The following is a 26,549-nucleotide window of genomic DNA, read 5'->3' as shown; positions in this document are numbered from 1 at the left end:
CACATACAACGGTCTGCTTTCTGCTTTTGATATTTCAATACACTGAGTAAGAACAAACAAGTTATCATCCAAACGCCTACCTATTCTAAAGCCATTCTGAAGCTCTCCCAAAATGCTATTATTTTCTGCCCATGCTTGAAGCTTTAATTTGATTGCCTGCATTGCTAGCCTGTATATTACCGATGTAATGGTCAACGGTCTATACGATTGAATTCTGTCTTTCTCCCCCTTACCTTTATAAATTAAATTCATTCTACTTTGTCGCCAACTGTCTGGTATTCGTCTATCTTTTAAAGTTTTTTCAACTGCTTTCACGAGAGCTTCCTTACTTTTTGGTCCCAGTTCATTTATCAGCCTAACGGGAACCTCGTCTAGCCCTGTGGCTGTGCGCTTAGGAATTTTCCCTTCCGCTTTCTTCCAGTTTAAATTTGTAAGCACTAGCTCCTTTCCCCCTTGGGTCTCTTTCATGCTCTTTTTTTCTTCAAATACAACCTCGTCCTTGCCTTGGAAAGATTCGGCTGTTACTTTTTGGATGTAATTTATTGCTGCTTCTCCTTCCAGTCTGTTTTCATCTTCGTCTAGGATATGTTGTATTGTTGTTGACTTCCTGCCTAATAATTTTATGTGATTCCAAAATATTCTAGGTGCGGCCTTCTTTTTCTCACGTATTTCTGACAACCAACTTTCACTTTCACCTTTTAATTTTGCTTGCACCAGTATTTGAACCATAGACTTTTTCTCCCGGTATATTTCCCATTTACTGGTTACTTCATTCTGTGGCAACTGCGCCTTCTTTGCCTGCCTGTGCTCTCGAGAAGCTTTCTGTCGTTCGGCGATCGCTTCTCGTATCTCCTTGTTCCACCAGCTTTTCGGTTTCTTTTTTCCTTTCCAATGAACATGTTGTTTCTCTTTCCGTATTTCTGTCGTTACTACATTTAGGCCCCGCAGGGGCGTCTGCGCAAGCAGGCGTTTGGTGTGTTGCGACACCACGTACCCGAGCACACGAGGGTTGGACCCTCCCGCGTTTAACCGTGCGTGGCTTAGCCGTGTCCGGGGAAAAGGGGATCCTGGGGGTTGAGCCGATGCTGGGCGTCCGGACCTTTAAGGCCCCCCGGCGGAGGAAACACACCCCTTTGGCCTCGGCTTCACGTAGACGGCACCCCCGGACTGACCCACCCGGGGGAAATCGGTAGTTGCCTTTTCCTGTCCTTCTCTCCAATCTTCGTCTTTCTCTCTAACTTTTGATCTCTCCTGTCTTCTCTTCATTTCTTTTTTACTTCCGCTCTTCCCGGCAGCAAGGGTTAACCACGTGTGGTGCAATCAACCTTGGTTGTACATATTTGGTTATAGCGGAAACGTACAGTTGGCGTCAGCAGGACTTGTTTCTTTATAAGACCTGTGGCGTCCCCTTGTTGGGCTCCATGGTGGGCGGCTGCCGTTACTGCCGAAAACAGCATTTCCTTATGGATTATTCCTTTCCAAAACTCCCTGATCGCCCTCATAAGCGAGGGCGCACCGAAGAAGTATTTAAATTTTTTGGCCGACACACTGAAAACTTTCCCCGCTATCAAGTCATTCATTCTGAGAAACCTGGAAAGACAACGAGAATGATCTCGCCTTTCCTGGTTTCCAAATGTCTAACTGAAGCTCTTGGCCCAGGCTATAATGCATCTAGGCTAGCAAGTGGCGACCTCCTCCTAGAACTGCGTGACAAAAACCAGTACCAAAAACTAAGTAACCTAGTGTCTATTGGGGACACTCCTGTTTCAGTGACCCCACACCGCACCATGAACACCATCCGTGGTGTGATCTCTGAAGACGACTTAATGAACCTGACCGAGGCTGAACTTTTGGAAGAGTGGAAAGATCAAAATATCATCAACGTAAAACGAATTAGAATCAGGCGCGACGGTAAAGAAATCGATACTAAACACCTAATTCTCACATTTGGCTCCAGTGTACTACCAGAAACAATAGAAGCAGGTTACATTAAGATCCGAGTAAGGCAGTACATACCTAACCCTCTCCGTTGCTTCAAGTGCCAAAGATTCGGCCACAGCTCGCAAAACTGCCGAGGCCAATTGACCTGTGCTAAGTGCAGTGCACACGAACACCCCACTGAATCCTGCGATAAACCTCTACACTGTGTAAACTGCGATGGGGACCACGCGGCATACTCGCGGTCTTGTCCATCCTGGAAAAAAGAGAAAGAAATCGTAGCAATTAAAGTAAAGGAGAACCTCTCATTCAAAGAAGCGCGTAGGCGGGTGTTCAACCTGCCAAACAGCTTTGCCGATGTGGCGCGTCAGGGGGCAGCGCCACAACGGATCCCGGCAGCTGTCCGACCCACAAGCAGTGAGTCGGCAGTTACGCCACCTGCTCCCGCGGCGGTTGCAGCTAGCGCTGCTCCGTCACCCCAGCAGAAGGGGCCATCCACCTCCGGGCAGGTGCCCCAAAAGGCCTCGTCCAACGCGCCGAGGCCTTCTCGCCAAACAAAGCGCTCGGAAGAGCGCGTGTCCAGCGCATCGCAGGAGGCGATGGACACAACGACCAGCCAGACGGCGCCACCAGCGCCTAAGGAGCGGCGAGCATCACTCGACCGCTCCAGAAAAGACAAAACTCCCGTCACGGCACCTGCAAAGCGCTCGTGAACTAATCTCAGTCTCTTAAACACACAGCACCCTACACATATAGCATAATGGATACACAAATACTACAATGGAATGTTAGAGGACTTATCCATAACCTCGACGACATTCGAGAACTCCTACACAAACACAATCCCAAGTTGCTGTGTGTTCAAGAGACACACCTAAAATTAACGCAGACCAACTTTCTAAGGCAATATGCCACTTTTCGCAAAGACCGTGATGATGGACTCTCCTCCGCGGGGGGTGTAGCCATAATAGTCGATCAGGGTGTTGCATGTCAGCAATTAAGTCTCCGAACCCCCCTCGAGGCAGTTGCAGTACGAGCTGTGCTATTTGGTAAGCTAATAACGGTTAGTTCGTTGTACGTCTCTCCTTCTTGTCACCTTACTAAAACAGACTTTGAAAGCTTCATCGATGAACTCCCTCCGCCATATATAGTCGTTGGTGATTTAAATGCACATAGCCCTCTGTGGGGAGACACACGCTCCGATGCACGTGGGCGCCTGATAGAAAACTTTCTATTTTCTTCAGGTGCATGTTTATTGAATAAAAAAGAACCAACGTACTACAATGTTACACATCAAACGTACTCGTCCATTGACTTGAGCATAGCTTCCAGCTCATTATTTCCGTACCTGGAGTGGTCTGTTCTCAAGAACCCCTATGGGAGTGACCACTTCCCAATTACATTAAATCTAACAAAACCAGATACATGCTCGCCCCATTTCCCTCGATGGAACGTCGAATCAGCAAACTGGGAACTGTTTCGAGAACTCACATATTTAGGCGAGTACGACATTTCCGATTTTAATATAGACGATGCTGTGGCATACCTAACTGGTTTTATTATTGACGCTGCAACAGAGTGCATTAAACAATTTAACGGACGGGCAAAGAACCGTCGCATCCCTTGGTGGAATGACGAATGCCGAGAAGGACGCAAAAATCAAAACAAAGCTTGGGGATTGCTTCGCAATTCTCCAACAGCTGAAAATCTTATTAATTTTAAACAGGTCAAATCACAAGGCAGGAGAACACGTCGGCGTGCAAAGAGAGAGAGCTGGGAGCGGTACATATCTGGGATAAATTCTTACAAAGACGAGGCAAAGGTGTGGAATAGGGTAAATAAACTAAAAGGCCGGGAGACGAACCCCCTGCCCTTATTAAGTACCCAAGGAGATGGCCTGGAAGACCAGGCCATCTCCTTGGGCGCCTAATCTATATCCTTGAGAGCAATGGACTACTAGATCCTCACCAGTGTGGTTTCAGAGAAGGTAGATCGACCGTAGATCACCTTGTCCGCATTGAGGCAAATATAAGGGATGCCTTCATACATAAACAGTTTTTTCTCTCCGTATTTCTTGATTTGGATAAAGCATACGACACCACATGGCGCTTCGGCATTATTCGAGACCTTTCCGCTATGGGTATCCGCGGGAGTATGCTAAGTATCATTGAAAGTTACCTTTCTAACCGCACATTTCGTGTTAGGGTGGGCCATGCCTTGTCAAGGTCTTTCACCCAGGAAACTGGGGTTCCACAAGGTGGTGTGCTAAGCTGCACACTCTTTATTGTGAAAATAAATTCTTTGGGCATGGCTATCCCACGAACAATGTCATACTCTGTGTATGTAGATGATGTGCAGCTTGGTTTTAAATCGTGCAACTTAACTATCTGCGAACGACATGTCCAGCATGCCCTAAATAAAGTGGCAAAATGGGCTGAAGAAAACGGTTTTAGGTTGAGCCCACAGAAAAGTACATGCGTTCTCTTCACGAATAAGAGAGGAATAGTATCATGTCCTGCTATTGAGCTGTCTGGTAGCAGATTACCGGTACGCGCCGAGCAAAAGTTTCTCGGCATTATATTGGACTCTAAACTGACATTCATCCCGCATATTAAATACTTGAAGGCTAAGTGCCTCAAGACAATGAACTTATTGAAACTTCTATCAAGTACAACATGGGGCAGTGACAGGAAATGTCTCTTGAACTTGTATAGGTGTCTTGTTGGCTCACGTCTTGACTACGGCGCTATAGTATATCAGTCCGCTACACCAAGTGCTTTAAAGATGCTGGATCCTGTCCATCATTTAGGAATCCGCCTCGCGACCGGAGCCTTCAGGACAAGCCCCGTACAAAGCCTTTATGCAGAAGCAAATGTATGGTCACTCCATCTTCAGAGATCATATAGCAGTTTTACATATTTGCTCAAAGTAATTTCAAACCCTGAACACCCCTCTTATTTATGCGTAAACGATATGACCGATGCCATGCTCTTCAATAACCGACCTGCAGCGAGAAGACCGTTCTCTTTGCGTGCAAGGAACCTTAGTGAGGAAATGGGTGTTCCGGTGCTTGAATATTGTCTTATGTCTCCAGCGAAACTGTTGCCACCATGGCAGTGGCAACTGATAGAGTGTGACACATCCTTTGTAGAGATCACTAAACATGCGCCAGAGACACATATTAAAATGCATTTCTTAGAACTACAGTATAAGTACTCGTGCACAGAGTTTTACACTGACGCCTCTAAGTCGCATGCCGGGGTGTCCTATGCAGCCATTGGTCCATCTTTCTCTGAATCCGGTGTACTGCACCCTGAAACAAGTATATTTACGGCTGAGGCCCACGCACTATTGTCGGCTGTGAAACATATAAGAAAATCAAATCTTCAAAAAACAATTATATTCACAGACTCCTTAAGCGTCGTAAAAGCATTGAAGTCACTCTGTAAACACAAAAACCCTGTACTTACTGAGCTATATTCCATTCTCTGTAGAGCGTATATCTCTGGCCAGCATGTCATCATATGCTGGGTACCTGGCCATAGAGGCATCGAGGGGAATGTACTAGCTGACGAAATGGCTACATCACTCACCTCACATGCAATTATTCCTACAGCTGCGGTCCCTGTTACAGATCTGAAGCCTCGCTTACGGAAGAATCTGCGAAGCCACTGGCAACGCTTATGGGACATGGAAACTAAGAATAAGCTTCACTTGATTAAGCCAAAGTTAGGTTTCTGGCCCCCGAAAACGAAAACACGACGTACTGATATCCTATTCTGTCGACTCAGGATAGGACACACCTATGGCACCCACAATTTTTTACTGACAGGAAATGAGCCTCCAACGTGTGGTAGATGTGGTGAGAGGCTGACCGTTCTTCACGTGCTCCTGGAGTGTCGGGAATGCGAAGCTGAGAGAAAGAGACATTTTCCTCTTGTATATCGCCACCACACCCCTCTCCATCCAGCAATGTTTCTTGGTGAAGAAGCGTTCTTTGACACCACAGCCGTCATAGCTTTCTTGAACGATGTAGACTTGCAAGTTTTTAGCCCCATAAATTCATAGCACATCCTCTTCTTAGAGGATGCCGCTGTGATGGTTGTCTTGCAAAGCACGTGCCTTCAGGCCCTTGCATCCCAAGGGCTCTGTTAAGGCAGCAGTGCTTATTGCAAAAAGTATATCTATGAGATATGTCACTATATGATAATTATCTTACAATGCGTATTTCGTGTTCATTGTACAGCCCATTAATCATTGGCATAACTTTATCTTCTATAGGTTTTTATGCACACTAGAGCAACTGTTTTTAGGCTCCTATACAGCCACCGTATCATCTGCATTCGTCAATCATAGCTCCATTGCGAACACATTAGCACCGGCCTGGCGCTCTTTGGCCACACTTGGCCTTTGCGCCAAAAAAACACCACACATCATCATCATCACTACACTTAGGACTGCTTGCAGCGCCACCGTCATTCGGAAACAGTCCTCACTCCCAACGCCTAACGGTACACTAGGGACCATAGTTGGTCCATGGTTTTGACCAATAAAATTTGAGCAAACGCCTCTGTTGATTGGTCCGCTCAAATTTGAACCGCTAGTTTGCGACGACGTTGCCCCGTTTTGCTGTGCGTGTATGCGTACTCTGGCTGGGTCGGGTGGATCCCTATTCTGTCAGCTGCCAGCCAAAGTTTGTTTTTTGTTCTATGTGCGAGCCTGCGGCCTGTTGCTTTCAGGCGGCGAAGGCTGTCTAAAGTCGCTGTGCTTAGCAGTAGCATTAGTTACGCCGTCTGGTAAAGCTTGTGCTTGCTGACTTGCCTTTTCCCAATGTCTTTTCCGAAAGCGCCCCGCTTCCCTGGCAGCACCGGTATACTTTGCACTCTTATGCGTGTTGTTTTGTTTGTTTCAACTCCGTAGTGCATATTGTCAACACAGCTTGTTTGTTTTCTCGCAGATGATGTGCCACCAGTAGGTTCCTACAACCCAGCTCTAGAAGGTCGCGCACCTACGCCCAAGTTTTCCTCAGCTACAAGATTTCGCGACAACCATGGTAACGTTTTTCACCTCCTTGTCTTCCTGGTAACGCCCGTTGCGAACTATGCTGTCTTTTTTTAAGTTCATGTATATTGTATATTGCTGCAAGTAGCGTGAACACAGACGGACTGAGTATTGATTTCAGGATCATGACAGCAGTGTTGGCTGAATGCGTTATAAGTTATATTTGCTACACAACAGCAAGTGCTGCAGAAAAGCAAATTTTGGGGAGCTCGCGTGTGAATGTGGTCTCACCTCAGGGGCGTAGGCAAGAGGGAAATTTGTGTACTACGGGACGTATTCTCAGGCGAGCACTTTTTCTCGCGACATCCGCCTGCGCCCCTCTGCCCTGGTCAAGTGCGGGCCCTCCCCCTCTGTTGATGTGTGGCGTGTTGCAAATAAAGGTGCGCCGAGTACGAGTTTAGGTTTTTCTCACTCCCCTTCCATTTAACTGCCGGCTTCTTCGCCAATCCCCCGTAGTGGGTAAGCGTCACAAGTGAGGAGCAAGCAAGCAGCCAAGCAACGGCCACGGCCGCTGGCTGGCAATAACGGCGTCATTTCTGCCTGGCCACTAGGCGATGTCATGTGGCATCTAGGATGGTAAGTGCTTCCAACTCAGGAGAGGGTGGAGTGGTGGGGTGTAGTCCGATCTTTGCTGTGTCCCAATTGGCCTCTTCAGGAATCCTATAAACATGTGCTGGTGCAATGCGTCGTTGCCAGGATGTTTTGGAGGGCCATGCATGCTGGTTTCCGTGGCCTTGGAGTTAACCGCTTTGTCACATCTGGTCGCTGCTCACGTGGCCGCTTTGCGCGACCTTTAATTGCTGCGGGGGCCTTTTGTCTATGGCGTAACCGGTGCGAGGCAGTTGCTGCGGGGCATCGTCACCGTGCTCTGTTTCCACTTCTGGGGAGGCTCTACTCTGAGCTACTGTCGTTTCTGTCAGAGGAGTTGTCCTTCCTTGCGGGGAAGAAGAGTTCCTTTGAGAGTGGTCATGCCGTTTCCTGTCGGTTGCTGATGGACGCGTACAGCTTAATTTTCGACCAGCCTGGTTCTTGTAGCCAGGACGTCAGAAGTGTTCATTGAGTGTGCATAGAATGTAAGTGCCTGTAACTTCTGTGTGTGCGTGTTCTCTTATACATGATCATTTTTGTATATATACATCTCATAGCATCACTTCAAAATTAAGTAAAGTGTCTGTCATATCATCATTGTACATAACCATTGTGTACACTGTATATATTGAACATCATTTTATACATGTGACAATTAGTTTACCTGTGCTTTTCCGTGAGTCTCAAAGTAGTGTCTGAGTGAGGACTCAGACACTACTTTGAGAACGTGCCATGTATACAATCCTTCGTTTCTTGTATATGTTATCGTCCTGGTGGAATTGTGCGGTGATTGTGACTCAGTGTTCGTATCTTCCCTTGTTTAAATAAACTTTTTCTCAACACACACTGCTGCCTGATGACGAATGAGTCAGACGTCCGGGTCTAATCCCATCGTTTAAGTACATTTTAAGCACTTGTAATGTAGCTAAACGACGTGGGGACTGATACGTCATCACCCCCAGCATGTCTCGTACATGTGGCAGTCTTGCACGCACGTGAACGCTCATAAGTTATGTACAAGACATCTTAAACCTGCATATGCTCCACCATCTAGTCACTTGACCACACTCCTAATCTACTCGCTGGAATCTCCAAAACCATGCATACAAGACATTCCAGTGTCACCAATATTAAGCTGCAGTTATTGCTTCATCTTGAATCGCATAGTCATGCTTATCTGTCTGCAACATAATATCAACAGTCATATTGTCAAAAGCAACTCGGTACATCACATCATACTCGCATTATTGCTTTTAATGCCTCATTGTATTTACGACCATGCACACACATTCAACATATCAGCTATATCTTGTACCAAATTGCTTTCAAATAATATTCTTGGAGACATTTGCCATGACATAGTCTTGAAAAAGCTGATTCACAAGCAAGAGATTTACAAATTATTAAGCAGTTTAGAACTTTTGCTTGCAAGGCTTTGTTGGCAAGTATTGTGTAACATAGCTTGCTTGTCAGCAAGTATCGTGTAGCATAGCATTTTTACATCAAGTTGCATAAATGTGTGCTTTGTTCAATCATGTTTACACGATTGTGCTTATCTCTTGAGTCCTTTAATAGCTTAATTCTAAAACTATTGTACTGAAACTCTCCCCACTAACAATGTTTTGTTGTCGCAGGCAAAAAGGTGAATCAAATATTAGGACAGCATAAACAGTGCTATAGAAGACCACTTATTACAGATTTACACAATATACAGGGCAACGAGGTACTACCATATCAGAAGACAGAAAATGACATGCAGATGCTCTGAGCTGGTGGCCATTTGAGATGTATAAGCCATTCTGCTTGATCTAATAAATAGAAGTGAGGAAATAATCCTTAGATCCAACAAGCCCTCGCCAAACTTAAACTTGTCCATTGTAGTAAGTTTGGCGAGGGAGTTTGCCGACTCAATAGGACATTCTAGCACAATATCCCCACTGAATATGCTCTTGGCCACATGGACATACCATGAAATGAGATTGCCGACCTCCCGACTTTCCTTTGAATTCAGATTGAGGTCAGGGAGGAAAGCCGCCTAGACCAATACAGCTATCTACGAGCCAGCAGCATCACCGTGATTCCCGGCCTCTGGAGCTGTGCCCACCTTCTGCGGCTCTGCTCGCTGTGCATCGTGTCCGACCACACAGTTAAAGTATGCTTAGAGATGCTCACTTCACAAGAGAAGTGATGACTACAAGGGTGGAGACGCTTCCACTGTGCCAAGTGGAATGGCTTAGCTAGTGTCCTCAGGATAGTCAGAAATTTCTAGTACACCAACTGTGCTGGTCACCACGTGACGTTGCTGCAATGTCTCCACTTCAGTGCAGAGCCAGTCAGGGAGCATGGGAAATGCATTTTCTCTGTCAGCGCATCAAGGCCGCACGTCAGACACGCGGTGTAGAGCCCCATCCGTATCGGTCAGTGGCACCAGACTCGTGCTTGTATTCCTTCAGACTGGCAGAGCACGGGCTGTTGCACCAACAAGGACAGTCCTGCTGCGGTTGCTTTAGCCATGGAAGCCAACATACTTTTGTTTGGCAGAACGTAGCTCGAGTACCTTAACTTATTCACAAATAACTTCCCATTCGGAAGTTAGAGAGCTATTGGAGCACTGGCATTGCAGTGGTAGGAATGCTGCTACAGTTCCTCCAATCTACTACATTTCATTAAAGCTGCTACAGCCATGCTACAAAGAAGAGAAGCTACTTCAAAGTTGTTCCAAACGAGCTGTGCCATGCAATCCCGGAGGCCACTGCAAGGAGTTGTGGTCAACACCAGGTGGCCGTCATTATCACCCTTCAATGAGTTGCGTCACGTCTCCTGCCACTCAAAAAGCTAAATGAGCTGGACGATCACTGAGCTTATCCAATCCAGTGCATACTTGTGCATGTTCATGGTCTGCCATTAAACTATGCACCATATTCGTGGGTTTTGTGTAGTTTAGGATAAAGTTCTGGCATGTCTCTCATGCACTTTGTACCGGTGGTGCATGGCCTTAGTGGAAGAGGTGTACGTCAACCGATGGCACGTGTTTTGTGCATTCAGCATGGTGGCTGTGTCATGGCACTCGGCAAACTGAAACTTATCCCATTGCATGTTAGTAGTTATTAGCTTCTTATGATTATGCGAACTACAGCAATAGCTGCATTGCATGTTATTAGCTGCTTATTATCTGTGTGCGCATGTAATGCAGTGCACTTGTAGGCCAGCCATTTTACTATGTAGACGGCTTTATGCCTAAAATGATATTGCTCGAATGTCCATGCTGTGTACCATGTGACAATTGCTGAGAGCTTTCTTTTTGTGCCACGACCGACACTGTCAGTGTTCCAGTCTGCACATACAAGGCTGAACAAATTGTTTCAGTTCTACCGTAATGAAATTCACAACAAAAAAGTTGCAGTATAGTTGCCTAGCTAACACAGCTGCCAATACCGAAAGAGGAGCTGTGAAGGTTAGGGCCTACAACAGAACTAGAAACACAATAAAAATAAAACCACTTTTATGTATACGACAATGCAACAAAACACAATGATAGCTGTCAGGCTTTATAAAAAAGACATCTGGTATGTTTATTGTTATATAGTAGAAAGAAAGCAGAACTTTGTACATTTGGCCGTCCCGACTAGGTCAAGTTGGGACACCAGACATGTACTCGAAAGCAGACTGTCCTGCTAAATTCGGGATAGTTGGCAACCCTTGTGGTGAAATGCAGCAGTCAACATGGGCACCACTGACACTGCTGTGTTATAGGTGCACTGTTGCAGCCTTTGAACATAACCAGAAATAGAAACATAAAAAATTGTATGCTAATACAGTTAAACCTTGCTATAACAAACACAGATATAACTAATTAAATATGAAATTAGTTTGGTCATGCTTTACTTCAATGGAGTAGTCTACTGCTATTGACCGTGAGTTCAAGCTATAGGTGGCAGCACTGTCGCCGCATTAGTGTGGATAGGCATTCAGCGGCGCGCATTGAAATGTACAAGGCGGCGCTTTGCTACGAGTGATTTTGGCTGATTGTTTGATGATGAAATGCACTGTCTGCAGTAAACCAACTATATTGCCCTCCAATGCCACATTTTTGCACCAAACTCTCAGAAAGTTCCTACTATATGTGAAAGTGCAAAGCACAGTTTCTGTTCAGGTTCTTCCTTGGTGCTTTTTGTGCATATTCAACTTTGAATTCTGCTTACTCTGCTGGCACTGCTGTTGCACTGCTCAACTTCTGTTCTTGCACTGGTAATAAAAATGCCTTCATTCCTGTATGATGAGGTTAAAGTATCCACACTTAATGTGACTATATTTCATTGTTTATGCATACATAATTGCCTTCTCTTCATTTTTGAATTCTCTGTCAAGTACAATATAGTTACTAAGTTCACTTAAACAAAATATGCCACTATGAGTAACGAGACAGTGACATTATCGCCCTCTGACCTCACAAGCGTTCTTTATTTTTTTTGTCACGGCAACAGTTCTTTGCATGATTACGTGCATGAGCGTGTTGCAAAAAAGTTTATTTTAAGGGCTAAACTCATATTGTTTTCTTTATTAAGCAAATGATGGTTGCTTCCTTCAGTCAGGATGCCACACAAAAGTGCGCAATGTAATAACCGCCAGAAATGCAGTGTTACGATGTCCTGTGTCTAGCAATTGCAACATTGCAAGTGCAATGGACATGATCCTCTTGTAATACTCTTTTTCCACTTGCCTTTTGTAGCAGAGAATCAAATTACCAAAGCCTCAAAATGCCGCCAATATCTGCTTGTATGCTTATGACGGATATTGGATATAACAAAGGTATTTTTGTGGCCTATGTGACTTCATTACAAGGCGGTTTGACTATGCATGGCCCCTGCAGAGTGTCAGAGCTGAGAAAACCTAGTGGGAACGTATCAGTGATTTTCTGCTGTACAGTTCTCACGGAATGAAACGCGGCACGGAGCATTTAGTAGAACCCTGCATATGGGCAAAGTACGCGAGAGCACCATGTTATGTCGCAAAGAATTTGGTCACCAAAGGTGACGAGGACTCCGATGCAGGTGTACACGCCAGAATTGCATCTATGCGACATGAATTGCAGCCGGTGGAAACGAAAGTATGCGAATTAATTAGCCCTAAATTGATGCGTTTAATTCCGTGAGCACTGTACATGAGCCTGTGAGTCCTTGACATAGTTTGTCATTTGCTGTCTGTTAAATTCACATGCTTACTTTTTATTCAACTCCCCGTGCTATGAATGATGTGTACAGATGGTAAACATGTAACTATGAAGTTTATTCGAGAACAAAGAGGACTGACTGGAGGTGCTCAAATTTTTTCTTGCTCTCAGCTGGTAGTTTTTCAACACCTGGTGGTTCCTTTCGTATGCCCCCAATTCCGTTGCATGTGAGTATCCTTTATGAATATTTCTAGAGAATATTGAAGCAGCATGTTATCTACATTATTTTGTTACCCTTGGCCTACAGCTTTAACCCCACACATTTAGGACTGCTCACTGTTTGAATTATTGAAATGCACTGCTTGCATGGCAAAAACTTCAAGTGCACAACCAGACAAGGATGGTGAAAAAAGACCGAGACACACGAGTGCTAACTTGCGACAATTTATTGAGCCCCACGAAGCATGTAATATAAAGGCATTTTGTGGCTGAATATCATGCAAGCACAGCTAGCAAAACAATCGGGGACAACACAAGTATTGTAATTCTTTCAAAGGTAAGTCAATCGCCTTAGACACAGTTATCTCCTAAACTATCAATTATCTCTGCTTCGAGAATTTCACGCATCAATTGGAAGTTGCTTCTTGGGATGATGTAGTCTTGATAGATTGGCGTGCAGCTCAATTCAGTTTGCGTTTTGGTCGGAACTAAAAGCGGCACTACCACAGTCACTAGATTCACACTTCCTACAGCCCACTTCTGCTCTTGTCCCTCTCATTTATACACTGTTCACGGAGGCGATCATTTATGCACCTCCTACTTTGGCCTATATAAGTCTTACAACAAGAAATCTGTATACTATACTCGGTCAATTCCGCACATTTGACGAACTCGTCCTTGTGCTTCTTATTGCACACATTCTTGTGCGAGGCACCTGGATTGGTCATCTTGCACATTTTGTGAAGCTTGTCAGGAGCAGAAAAAACAACCTGAATGTTCACCTTTTGCCCCAATCTTTTTAGTTGATGTGACAAGCCATGAATGTACAGAATCGCCGCAAACTTCTGCTTCCCACCAGAAGCCTTAACGCATCAGGCAGTTTTGATGACTTCCATTTTAGGATGCCTTTGGGGACACTGACTAGTACATGAGTGGGGTGCCCAGAAGCAGTCAGCCGAAGGGGTTGTTCATTGAAGCTAGCAGCCATTAGTTCAGGACAAGTCTTATGCAATGCATTAGAAAGGCATGATTTTGCAATGCCCCTCTTAACCAGTTTTGAATGAGCAGAGTCGTACGGGAGCAGTGGCTTATTGGTGTGTGGTTCGTACTTCCAGTAAACCTGTATGTCGTGGAATAAGTCTGCCAAATGTAGTTGATTCATTCATAAGGAAGGTATTTGCATCGTTTCATCCCTGAAATAGTAGCCACTACCAATATGGTTAGCATGGTGAAGGTGCTGTACTATATGGATGAATGCTCCTTTATTATGTTGTACATATAGCAACCAGCCTTTTTGTTTTTTAATATGGAGTGTTACATTTGAGAAACCACTTACTTCAATTGACAGGCTTCCAAGGAACTCTTGAAACGCAGACTGTCAGAAATGGCTGAACACCTGGAGGAGAGGGACATGCTGATAGGACAGCTACGGGTGAGCAAGGGGAAGCTCGCCACCCGTGTGAGCCAACTGGAGCAACTTCTCCGAGGCCTTTCACGAAAGGTGTCAGCCCAAAGCAAAATGTATGTCCCAATTTGGCATTTTAGTTTGCTTGTCTGTTGTAAGGTAATGCTGCATTGCTGTTTATTATGAAAGACTGGTTTAAATGTCCAACCAGTGTCACCCAAAAAACAATTGCTGTGTTGTGTGAAGGTTTGCAGTAGTGGCTAATTATTAAGGCTGTTCGAAGAGTGAAATTTCTGGATTAAATACAAACATTCAAAAAAAAAACTAAATATTGAATATTTTCTCATTTCTAAACCAAGAGAAAACAAAAAATTTGCATGGAGCCCACTTGGTAAAAAAAGTTATTTGGATTATCTGATACTGCATGTCATGCCCATTCACAACTGGACATCCGCTTAACTGAGGAGCTCAGAAATAAGAAACTGGTTTCGGTTGTCTGGTGTGCCACGATAATGACTAATTAAACAAACAGCACAATACAAGATCCAAGTGAGTGTTGTGTTCGTTGAAGGAGAAAAGTGACACTGGCCAAATAATAAATTGCCTTGCCTAAAGCAAGACAAATTTGTATACAGGGTGTACAAGTAATCATGCATGAGGCTTTGAAAATAGAATTAGCATTCTACATGAATATGACCATGTGCATATTGTTAGGAGTCTAGTTGAGAAACTGCTAGTAATTTAGTCCCAGACTTCCTATTAGTTAATGAGAAATCATTAGCTAACATTTAATTGTTCTTTTTGTCAAGCTGTCGGGCAGTTCTAGAGAATCATAAGAAACTTCAAAATCAACTGTTTCCAGCGAGGCACACCTGGTGTTTTAAGAAAAATAGAATGTGACTGTATACCTGTGTGCACAGGATAGCAGTGCCATCAAACAGCCTCAGTGAGAGAGCAAGGTGTTCATCTGTATCTGGGCCAAGCAGCAACAATAACAGCATGCATATTCTTTTCACAATGTACCAAAAGCCCCCTGTGATTATTGCATACCAAGATTAAGCAAACACACTTCCTTGAGTAGCAAACCTGAAATAAATTGCTTGCTTTCTCACAGATTATTTGGCACTCTATCCCATGCTTTGTAGGCACTTAGTTGCATTGTACTGTACTTCACATTTTGCATGTTTTCTCTCTTCACCCATAAAATAAACATGCAATGTGTATATTGCCGGAAATATAACTTTAATATATAGTACAAGTTTCTTCAGCTACTTCACTTCCTTACCATTATAACGGCAAATAAAAGGTAAGCTAATGAATTTCAAATAACTAATTAGGTGACAGGTACTCAAAATTGCTGAATATGGCAAACAAGTTCTGCGGAATTCTGCAAGGTGGAGGAAGGTTTAATGAAAGGAAAAATTTGAACTGATTTGCCATATTCAGTGTCCTTGCGCTTCGTGTTGTCGATTAATTTGCCCTTGCGCTGCGATCTGCTAGCCTCCTGGTTAGCTCTCATGGTAGAGCGACCATCCCGGAAAGGTGTTCGTCCTGGGTTCGAATCCTGGACCAGGAGCCATATTCTGTAACGCTTAGGCTTTCGAAGAATTCACTTCGCGAACAGTAATTGGTCACCGCCTGGGTGACGCCATCGCCTCGGGGTGCTCACGCATATTATGTTGACGTCATGCACATATCAGTCACGCAAAAACCAAATCCATCGTCTGCTACATGGTGAAGTGGTGCGAGGTGCATCGATGTGATCCGAAGGCACCGTGTACCACGTGCAGAGCCTGTACGTGCCATGTGCATGGGCAAGATCGGCGTTCAGAGCGAAATGGCGTTGATGGTGATCCCTGTGGCACCAGTGTTAGTGCTTTTAGCTAGCCTCTGTGAGAGATGTTGACTACCCCGTCATCGACAAGACGCATTTTAGACGGACAGTGAACAGTCTGTGTTAGGATCATGAGGTAGTTTTGAGACTGCAACGCACTAGCAGCATGGATACTGTGGCTCAAGCGCTGTGCACATTGCAATTTTTTGCGACTGAAAGTTTCCAATAGTGCATGGCCAGTGAGGAAACTATCGCCCTGTTCCAGCCGTCAGTCAGCCGCATAATTTTTTTCTGTTGATGAAGCCATAACAACTGTTGGCAAAGAACAGTGGTGGGTGAAATTTCCGAAAATGACGAATGAGAAGGCGGCAGTGCAGCAGCGGTTCCTCGAATGCAGCAAGCTAGCATATGGCGTCCCATCTGGCGGCATAAATCGGTCATCCGCAGAAAACAAAATATGCTAAATCACTTACCGCCAGTATGTCACACACACATTTCGCAATGAAAAACCTCACCAATAACATCAAATTATTTTTATTTGCTGAAGAGCGTTCCTAATTTGCTATATGTTTTCTTAGTTTGTGACATTCACTTCCAGAAAGAAACTTCCACTCCACTTGGCCTCTGTCCTTCCTCTTGTTCTCATTAACCCTTTCGCTGTCGGACCTTTCTGGCCGTGACGCACCCCCAGTGTCGGCTTGGTTTCAGGGAACGAGCATAACAGGGAAGGAACATAGCAATTTATTTTTTATTATGATTGGTATACAAATAACATAGTCAATGCAATATGCACATTTCAGTGCTCTGCAGATGTTGTTAGTAAACATCATCATCATCATCAGCCTGACTATAACATCCGTTCAACACCCAAATCTGACGATGCGGAACTCATCTCTTCCTCGCGTGAGACGCTGTCCAAGTTCAAATCCGTGCTCGGCTCGCATTCTGAATTGGAAGAGCCACCGCTCCAAAGAGCAGACGAAGGTCCCGCGCGCGCAGCCATCCGAAAGTAACCGCGCGCAGGGAGGACGCGCTTTCACTCGCCCGCACAACGGAGAGAAATGGGAGGTTGTGTGATCAAGAAGACAGAGGGGGATGAAAAAAGGCTAAGACAAAGTTCGAAGGGCTTTACGTTTACTGCTGCAAGTCGGAAGCGAGGGTGCGGCGAGAGAGCGAAAGCAGCAATCGAGTCACCCTTTTCGGAGAGGCAACGGCACGTGTGCCTGAACTTGACGCGCTTAGCAGACACACTAACAGAAGAAAAATAAAAACCTTCAAACCAGCGGAGATGGCAGAACAACCCTTGAATCCATAACCACACGCGCGCGACGCATGATCCAGCGAACGTGGAGCCACCGCGCCACTCAGCAAAGAGAAAGTGGGGAGTGGCAGTCGCACCGCACTCTTCAGTACATTGAACACAGGTCGGGGCGAAAATACGAACTTGTAGAAAGAGTCAACAGAAGGCGTGGCCAGTTTAGGAGTGCCAGCTTTGCACTCAGGCGCGAAATTTTGAACGCACGGTAGAGAACGTACCGGTACGTCAGTGACACTGTGGGGGGGGGGGGGAGCGCGATGACGTACCGGTACGTCCGTGACAGCAAAAGGGTTAAGTCAGCAGACCACTCAAATGTGACAACACTGCCAAACTGAATTCTTGGAAACTTAATCGTTGCGTAATACAGTTCCAGGATGAATTTTTCTTCAACTACGAAGCTTTGTTTCTGAAAAACCACGTGGGTTTCCTTTGTAGCTTCATGCTACATACGGGTGTATGTCAGTCTTTCTTTTCAAAATTACTGGCAGTTTCTCAAGTGGGCTCTGAACAATTGCACTTCATCTTGTCCATGTAGAATGATCCTCCTTTTTACAGCAAAGCTGTATAGGGCTAGGACACGCACTTGCTGCTAACGCTGAGCATGCGTCGGGCGATGGGCCTGGACCATCGTGTAAGCCTCCTTCCGTCCGACGAAGAACAGCCGCGTGCCTGTGAAGATCACCTTTGCAAACAGAAATGGGAATGGGCCCAGCGGGTGGTGGAAGGAGACCACAGATGATGAGCGGGCCGCCAATGCCAAGCGTATGCGTGATGCCCGTCGGGACCCCGAATACAGCGAGGAGGATAGGTTCGGCATTCAATGCTATACACATGTCAGTGTACCAACTACGCGTCATTGGTCATGTATAGACTTGACATTTGCTAAAAATCCTTCCAGCATCGTTGTTCAGCCCATGGCTGTCTACCATAGTGACGAAGCGATGATCAGTATGGTAACAAAATAAGACAGTAGAATCGCGAAGTCATGTGTATGTGTCTTTATTCAATCAATATAGTGATAACCATATATTAATTCAATATACTCATCACTATACACAGCTTTGCTGGTCATCCATGTTCATTCAGAGTGGAGTGGCACTGAATTTTTTTAAGCAATCGTGTGTGACAGCTGGGACACAATGTATAAGTTGCTTAAAAGTGAGGCATTCGTATTGAATAAGTGGAAGTTGTGGAGCAGTAGTTACCTGCCCTTGGTGATAACTCGGGGACTGGCGTCTCTACAAAACAACCGTGGCTCTCCTACAACTGAAACAGTCAGAACAGTTCACTCTTGCATCATTCTCCATCTTGAACGCCAGCAAGTGTTATCCTTTATATTTAAGCAGAAACGAATAGTGACAATTTCAACTAGTTATATCTTGAGTACAAATCGAATAGCAAGGATAATTCAATTTGTATTCAAAAACTATTTGGACACCCCTAATAATTATACATTCATGATGCAGTAATCATAAAAGTAAAACATGAGAATGAATGTGTACATTTGGTTGTGCGTATGGTACATGTGGACTTTAGCCACAATTTCTTGAAATGACTATTCTCGGCATGTATATTCTTGAACTAGCAACAGGTAAATAAGTAACTGTAGTCTATTTCCATGAATGCATGCTAGAGCTTATGAGCATGGGTGCTAAATGTGACGTGCCACATACACTGTTCAAGCAAGTAGTATTGCCTAAAGCCCCTTAAACTTCGTAAAGTAGCGACTCTCCCCTCCTCAGCCTTCACTCCTCGTTTCTCCTCTTTCACGCTCCCTCCTCGATCGTGGCGCCGCCTACACCGCTCGAGCGTAGCAATGGCGCCAACATGCGTTCCTTGCCACTCTGTAGACCCTCCTTGAACGAACATGGCACTGAAGCATGGCGCAAAGGCCCACGTGATGCTATTAGGCCAATAGCGATGCTGCCTTGGCCACCGCCAGAGAACGCGAGGAGGAGGAGGCGGCATTATTCAAAGTGTGGCGCTACTTTACGAAGTTTAAGAAGCTTTAGTATTGCCTCCTTAAACCCCACAAAGCGCGATGTATTGTTTTTGGTATGCTAAATTTTATACCTTAGTTATGATTTAAGCTCTGTAAGCAATGCAAAGCACATAGTAGCATTTTTTATTCACTGGAGGGAGTTCTTAGTGGATAGTTCAGCAAACTGATGACTAATCACGTCTACTCAGCTTTCATTTAATTTTGGGAGGTTTGTGTGAATGTTCTCGGCACGACCAGAAATAAATGTGAACAGGTTTAATCTCCTTTATGTCGAATGGTGTTTGGGTTTTGCCGGCTTAAGTATAAGGTGCAAGGAATACATATTGGTACTTTGTAAAACATTAGTCTTCGGTTGATCGGCTGGCTCTTGCTCCCACCCTGCTGTGTGCTCCTCTCAGTGCCCTCTGACACTTGTCCCATGTCATTGCTCCTTTTGGCTTGTGTCAACTCCCTCTCTCACTTTGAATTTTGTGTCAATGGCTGCCAGGAAAGCTGGTGAATGTCCTATTGGTGGTGAGGAGTTAGAGTCGCCATCTGTTGGAAGCGCCTCACTTGCGTAGTATGAGGGATCACGCGGCGCGCTCCTTATAGGTTTTGCTTACGGCGCTGAATAAAAACACCATGTGGCAGCCCTCCTGGACATTTATGTGGGTACTCTCAAAACAAGGGAAGTTTTTGACTGTCGATATAATAATCTTGGGCAAACTGAAAGCACAGAATCGTTTGCAGACGCTATCTCTTTACCGAATACGTACAGTATGTGAACGCCACTGCGCGCGGTCGCCGCAATAGTCTCCCGAACCGGCTTCTTGCGTGAAAGGTAGGCAAACGCTGAGAGTAAACTGTGTGGAGTCTGTTCTTATAGTGGGCTGTCTGTATAACCAAATGGAGAATAATAGAATGAAGTCTCAATGTGGCAATCACACGGGTTCGCAGCGACCGACTGCACGTCTGCATGCATATTCGCGCACAATGTTTTGCTTTCGCTGTGAGCACGTTTTCACACCATGCCGTGAGCTTTAGGCCGCAGCATGTGAGCATATGACAGTACACTAGCAACCATTGTTGCATGGACGCTATCAGAACTGTTCAAAAATAAATACATTAGAGACTTCTACGCCTACGGCGACTGTGATGGTCCGTCGCGACGACTCAATCTTTTTTGTCTTCTACATTCTTGCACATTTCAATATTATTTCTCAAGTTGCATCACACTGTATGTTTATCTGTCTTCTCAGCGTGCGGTTTCCCTCTGCTTCTTTTTTGTAATCCAGTGCATTAATTCATAACAAAAACATGACCATATGCCATGCCTTTCTTTAATGTGCGTCTTACTACTCCCTTTTTGTTCCAGTGAATTTGCCAGTATCTAGCATCAACAAGTTCATAGACCAAACCGTCCTGACATTAGCCGGGCAGCGGGCGCGGGTGTGCGTCTCAGTGCGCGTTTTCTGCTATACTCACCGAACATCGCACCGTCCCGGCGCCGTAGCAGAAATCTTCCTCACGTCTGTGCTTGCTGCATACCCGAGTTGTAGCCGATGGCTGTCTGCTGGTTCTAAGTTTCGCCAGCCAAGCTTCACGCAGCTCCTTGCCCTGTGGCTACATGTGAATAAGGCTGACAACGGGCTCTGTTATGTACGTCCGGCACTGCGGCACCGATCAGTAGCCTACCATGCTGCACCCCTCCAAAGGCAGCCACTGCCTATTATAGTAGTTTCAGATGTTGTCAAGTTGACACCCAAGGCGGTAAAGCCTCACCACTTAATCAGAACCGCGGCGCTGGTGGGACTTTAAACTTTCGTTTTCAGCTCGCTTTGGCGCTTCCAAAGCAGCTGACGCAGCCGCTGTGTCCACGTGATCCCTCATGCCACGTCATGCCAACAGTGGCGCTAGCTTTTCCAATGGTCAAGCTCGCCGCCAATACAATCGTAACACTTTAATATGGCATTTGCTAGTGGTACCCTACTTACAAGTAGCCACTCAGAGAGACAAAGTGAACAGAGTAGTTTACATTTGGCCTGAAGGCCAGCAGGTAATCTACAAGCAGTATATCTGCTTAAATACTGGCCACTTTCTTTCCTTAAGTTCTTCCCTTAAGCTTAAGTCACTTTCAATAATCTCATTGTGTTTTGCAGATACATATTTAGTATTGCAATGCTGCTGTCTCAAAAGTCTGAACTCATGCTATTTTAAACAAATTTTTGATGTAGCTTACACGGTGCGAGGAAACCAAAAAGCTGCGAGGCTTCAATGACAAGTCGACAAGATATGGAAGAAACTCAAGCTCTCTTGAAAGAACTACGTGAAACTGACATGGCAGAAGAGGCCTTTTGTGAAGTTCGGCTATCAAAAGGAACTCAAGAACTGAAGGAGGAGCTCAGTGACATGATTGACAAGATGAATGCTGATGATGCCAAGGCGAGCAGCACAGGTTTGTAGTTCATTGATTTTGTAGTATTTGCTTGGAGGGCCATGCAGGAGGGGCAAAAAAAAAATTCATAACATGCGTGCACGTAAGTTGGGAATGCAAAGCGAAAAAGTAATATATTAGCCCACTTAATAATGAAGCAACAAATATATACATTATACAGGGTGTTTCAGAAGATCACGCTTGAAAATGCTTAAAAATGGGGAAGATGCGATAAACAATATCCGCGAGATTGCATTTATCACAGTGGTGTACATACAAAATTACTCAAGAGGGTAAATAGACAAGTAATTATGCAAATTACATTCTCTTTGCCCAAAAGAGCCAGACGACTGATTTTAATGCAACCCTGTCATTCGAGGATTTCATAATCATTTCCAGGCATGCAAAATGTTGACGCTGCCAGTTTCTGTAGTGTAATGAATGCTTGCTTACTTCACCCAGAAAACAAACAAAATTGAACTGCAAGACAGTGGAGCTGTGATCTGCGTCTCGCTTCATGCTAGTCTGATGGTGAAGCATAAATAGTGTCCCACATGGGTGCCTGCTAAGAGCTTGACAGTTGTGCTCTTTGGCAGTTCAGTTTCTGTTTTGGCGAAATTAGCCTGAATACATTACACTGCAAAACATGGCAGTGTCACCTTGTTGCAGCATGGCTAGAACCAGTTATGAATTCCCCCTATGATAGCTTGAAATCTTGTGTTAGGATCAAGTGTCTGGCTTGGCTGGTTACTACCTCAACCTAAATTAAAGAGCTTGCCTCTATGGTGAAAGCAACCCTTAAGAAATTCTTTCACATCCTCCCCATTTTAAAGAAATTTCTAAAGCATTTTCTAAAACACCCTCCATATAATATGTAAATAGCTAATTTAATACATAGATAAAAGCTCAGGATGCAATAAAAGAAATGTTAAATATACGTACTGTAAAAAAATACAATTTTCATGACTTGATTCTTGCAAATTACTGAAGGTTTGCGAAACATTTATCCCATGAAAAATACTTAGATAAAACACGATTTAATATACTAGCTGTCCCAACTAAATGTTACGAAAATGTTAATCTAACGGGGGGGGGGGGGGAGTGCTTTAAGCAAATGGCACCCACTGTGCATTAATCGTGCTAGTAATAAATTTATTTGGGTAAAGTTTCATTAACTTAATTTAGTCACTGTGTCAATGCAAAATTTGTCGAAGATGTCAAGAAATTACCAATAGCAGTGTTCAGAGCGACCTAGCATTTGTGCTTGTTTATAATAAAAAAAAAATTTTAAAACTGCCACGTGACAATGCCATATTGAAAGCTATAGGTAAAGAGCGGACACTCTTGTTGGGCCTCACGGCTTAACTGTCAAGCTGCTGCCAGCGCCTAAATGCAGCGACTGGGCAGGTTGTTACTTATGTCTTCCGAGATTGTTGGTGGAGTGCTAATCTTCAATGTGCTTTGGTTTTGATAGTAAATCTTTCGCTTATGTGTTCACCTTGAACACTAATGTACAGCATCCAACGTACAATGTATTTCACCTATGTATCCTAATGTAAAGCTCTCTAAAGTTTGTTCAGCATGCCACATTCACAAATGTATTAAACTCATGAATTTGTGGGAAAGTGAGACTTTCATGCATCCCCTGATATGCTATTTTCCCCTCATGTCTCATGTGTCCCATGATCCTGCTCTTCTGCGTAGCTTAGTGCTGACAGCGGTTGGTCTGGTTGCAGCGCATTAAGAGAGATGGCGTGAGTGTTTTGCTGGTAACGCCACCTAATGGCGGGGTAAGTTGGGCGCGACAGAGAGTGCTCTTTCTCCTTGGCTCGGGGTCGGCAAGCGGTGCAGATGTTCCGCATGTGTGCCGATCCCTGCTTCTGCGAGACCTTCTCGTGAGGCCTACATCGGAATAGACGAACATGATCGTCCGAATGCACCACTGTTCGCATGACCACACACATGAACGACCAGCCGTTAGTGTCCAGCATGGGGCGAACATATTCACTCGCTATCCTGTCGCGGTGAGTCGGACTTTCTAATTTGTTGCGTCCTCATCGGCAAGCTCTACCGATAGTAATTCGGCTGGCTATAGATTAGTGTATAAAAGGTGCAATAAGTGCCCTTGTGATTGTCTGCACTACTGTGTTGCCGTTCCTTTGTCCCAAGAGCAGGGATGAGTCCCCACAAACTGCAACAGTTTTTGGGGATGTGTGCCAAGCTGTTCATGGTATTTACTCAAGCAAGGTTGAATTAGCTCATGCAGAGTAGGAAAAGAATTGCAGAGCTGTTTGGACGGCCCTTAAAATGTTGAGCCCATATTCACAAAACATTTATTATGCTAGAACTGTTTGTAGGAGCGGGGGCCAGCCAATTGTGATGCTGGGCATAGCGACCAGCCAATGGCAAACAGCACTTATGAATGAAAAGCTTTGCGATTTCTGCCTACAGATATTAAAGAGTGACCTTTGTTACGATATTGAAAAATTTGTTATTAGTTGGATATACCCTAACTAGGGTAAAAGAAGCTTTTTTTGTGGGCTCTTTTCATAGCAAAAAATAGCTGCAGCAGTCAATTTACAAATTAAGGACAATTTATGAAATATTTAAGGTCATGAACGAGCTGCTTTCAGCTTGAAAGCAGCTGAAAGTGCACCTGTGTTCTGCACACGTCATTACTCTTCGGTTTGCTTTATCTTGTTGAGTTCTTGAATTGAGCCAGAGAGAAGGAAGACACTCTGTTCGGTGTGTAAGGTATCTTTAATGCAGGGATCATCTGCTTTCGACGCCAATCCCCCGCAGGGGCATCTGTGTCAGCGGGAGTTTGGTGTGTTGCGACACCACGTACCCGAGCACATGAGGGTCGGACCCTCCCGTGTGTAGCCGTGCGCGACTTAGCTGTGTCCGGGGAAAGGGGATCCTGGGGGTTGAGCTGATACCGGGTGTTTGGATCGTTAAGGCCCCCCGGTGGAGGCAACAAGCCTCTTTGGCTTCTGCTTCACGTAGACGGCACCTCCAGGCTGACCCACCTGGGGGAAATCGGCAGTCGCCTTTTCCTGCCCCTCTCTCCAATCTTTTTCTTTCCTATCTTCTTGCTTTTACTGTCCTATCATCTCTTCTCTTCCGTCACTTCCTAATTTCCTAGGGCGGCTAGGGTTAACCTTGTGTATGTGCCCCTCCTTGTGTATAATAATTAGGTTATAGTGGCAGTGTACGGTTGGCGCCTGCAGCCTTACGCGTTAAGTTCTGCAGCATCCCCATGTTGGGCTCCGTGGTGGGTTGCTGCCATTGCTGCCGAAAACGAACAGAAATACTATGGGAACACCCGCATTTCCCTGCCTACTTGATCATCATTCTCAGGAGAGGGGACGCACCGAAGACTTAAGCACATGTTTCACCCGCACAAGAGACCTACCCGAAATACCATGTTGTACACAGCGAGAACTCTGAAAAACAGGTCAGACTCATTTCACCATTCATAGTTTTAAAATCTTTGACCAAAGCCTTAGGGTTAGGTTATAAAGTGACGAAAATGGCAAGCGAAGACCTGCTTCTTGAGATCCCTCAGAAAAATCGGTACGAGAAGCTAGGCAATCTGCTGACATTTGGTAACATACCAGTTTCTGTTACACTACACCGATCAATGAATAGCTCACGCGGAGTCATGTCAGAGGCAAACCTTCAGGATTTGACAGAAGCTGAACTCCTGGATGGGTGGAAAGATCAAAATGTGACCGATGTAAAGCGTATTATCCTTAGACAGGACAACAAAGAAATTCCTACCAAACACCTTGTGTTAAAATTTGCATCTAGCGTTCTGCCGGAAACCTTTGAAACGGCATACATTAGGCTAACTGCCCGACCATATATTCCAAACCCTAGACGTCGTTTCCAATGCCAAAGGTTCGGCCATGGCTCGCAGAGCTGCCGCGGTCAAATAACTTGTGCAAAGTGTGGAGTGCAGGGCCACCCCTCTGACAACTGCAGTGGCACACCTCACTGTGTGAACTGCAGCGGAGACCATCCAGCCTACTCACGCTCCTGTCCGAACTGGAAAAAAGAAAAGGACATAATCACCCTCAAAGTCAAAGAAAATATTTCATTTAAGAAAGCCCGTAAGAGGTGCTCACCATTCCACAGCACAACTTATGCTGATGCGGCGTGTCGGGGGGCAGCGTCGCAGCGGCCAATGCCAAGTACCCAGCCCACGTGCAGCGAGCAGGTACCTTTGGCTCCTGCCCCCAGGGTGGAAGTGGGTAAGCCTACTCCACCCAACCAGCAAACAGGCCAGGCTACCCTTGGGTTGCCGGCCCCACAAGAGTTATCTGCAGCAACCTGCGCTACACGCAGCGATCCCGTAAGACTGTGATAGTGGCCCCGAAGGTAGGCGCCCGGCCCCTTCCAGCGCTGGCAAGAGCCGGCGCAGCCAAATCCCACAGGGAGCCCCATCGACATCCGGGCTGGTGGGCACAGGGGTCTTGCCTTTCCGAGGCGGGACTCTGTCGGAAAACTTCTCACTCGCAAAAGCGCGTGTCCGGCACCTCACAAGAAGCAATGGACACTACACCTATCCTCACGGTGCACCAAGTGCCTAAGGAGCA

General features: G+C 45.3%; 1 protein-coding gene across 3 annotated transcripts in view; it reads left to right on the top strand.

Moving 5' to 3' along the window:
- LOC142557013 (uncharacterized) overlaps window positions 1-26,549 on the top strand; it is an 88,721-nt gene that overhangs the window by 1,616 nt on the left and 60,556 nt on the right. Inside the window, exons 1-5 of one of the 3 annotated variants that reach the window (XM_075668560.1) lie at window positions 6,520-6,808; window positions 6,896-6,991; window positions 12,929-12,984; window positions 14,325-14,497; window positions 21,749-21,969. In XM_075668560.1, coding sequence (XP_075524675.1) covers window positions 6,769-6,808; window positions 6,896-6,991; window positions 12,929-12,984; window positions 14,325-14,497; window positions 21,749-21,969 — 586 coding nt within the window. In that variant the 5' untranslated portion in view covers window positions 6,520-6,768. Of the gene's footprint in view, window positions 1-6,519; window positions 6,809-6,895; window positions 6,992-12,928; window positions 12,985-14,324; window positions 14,498-21,748; window positions 21,970-26,549 lie in introns of those variants that run through there. The other 2 variants (XM_075668553.1, XM_075668567.1) reach the window with 2 other exon arrangements.

This window comes from Dermacentor variabilis, chromosome 1 (genome assembly GCF_050947875.1).
Source record: "Dermacentor variabilis isolate Ectoservices chromosome 1, ASM5094787v1, whole genome shotgun sequence".
Classification (NCBI taxonomy): Eukaryota; Metazoa; Arthropoda; class Arachnida; order Ixodida; family Ixodidae; genus Dermacentor; species Dermacentor variabilis.
This window is presented reverse-complemented; position numbering and strand designations above follow the sequence as displayed.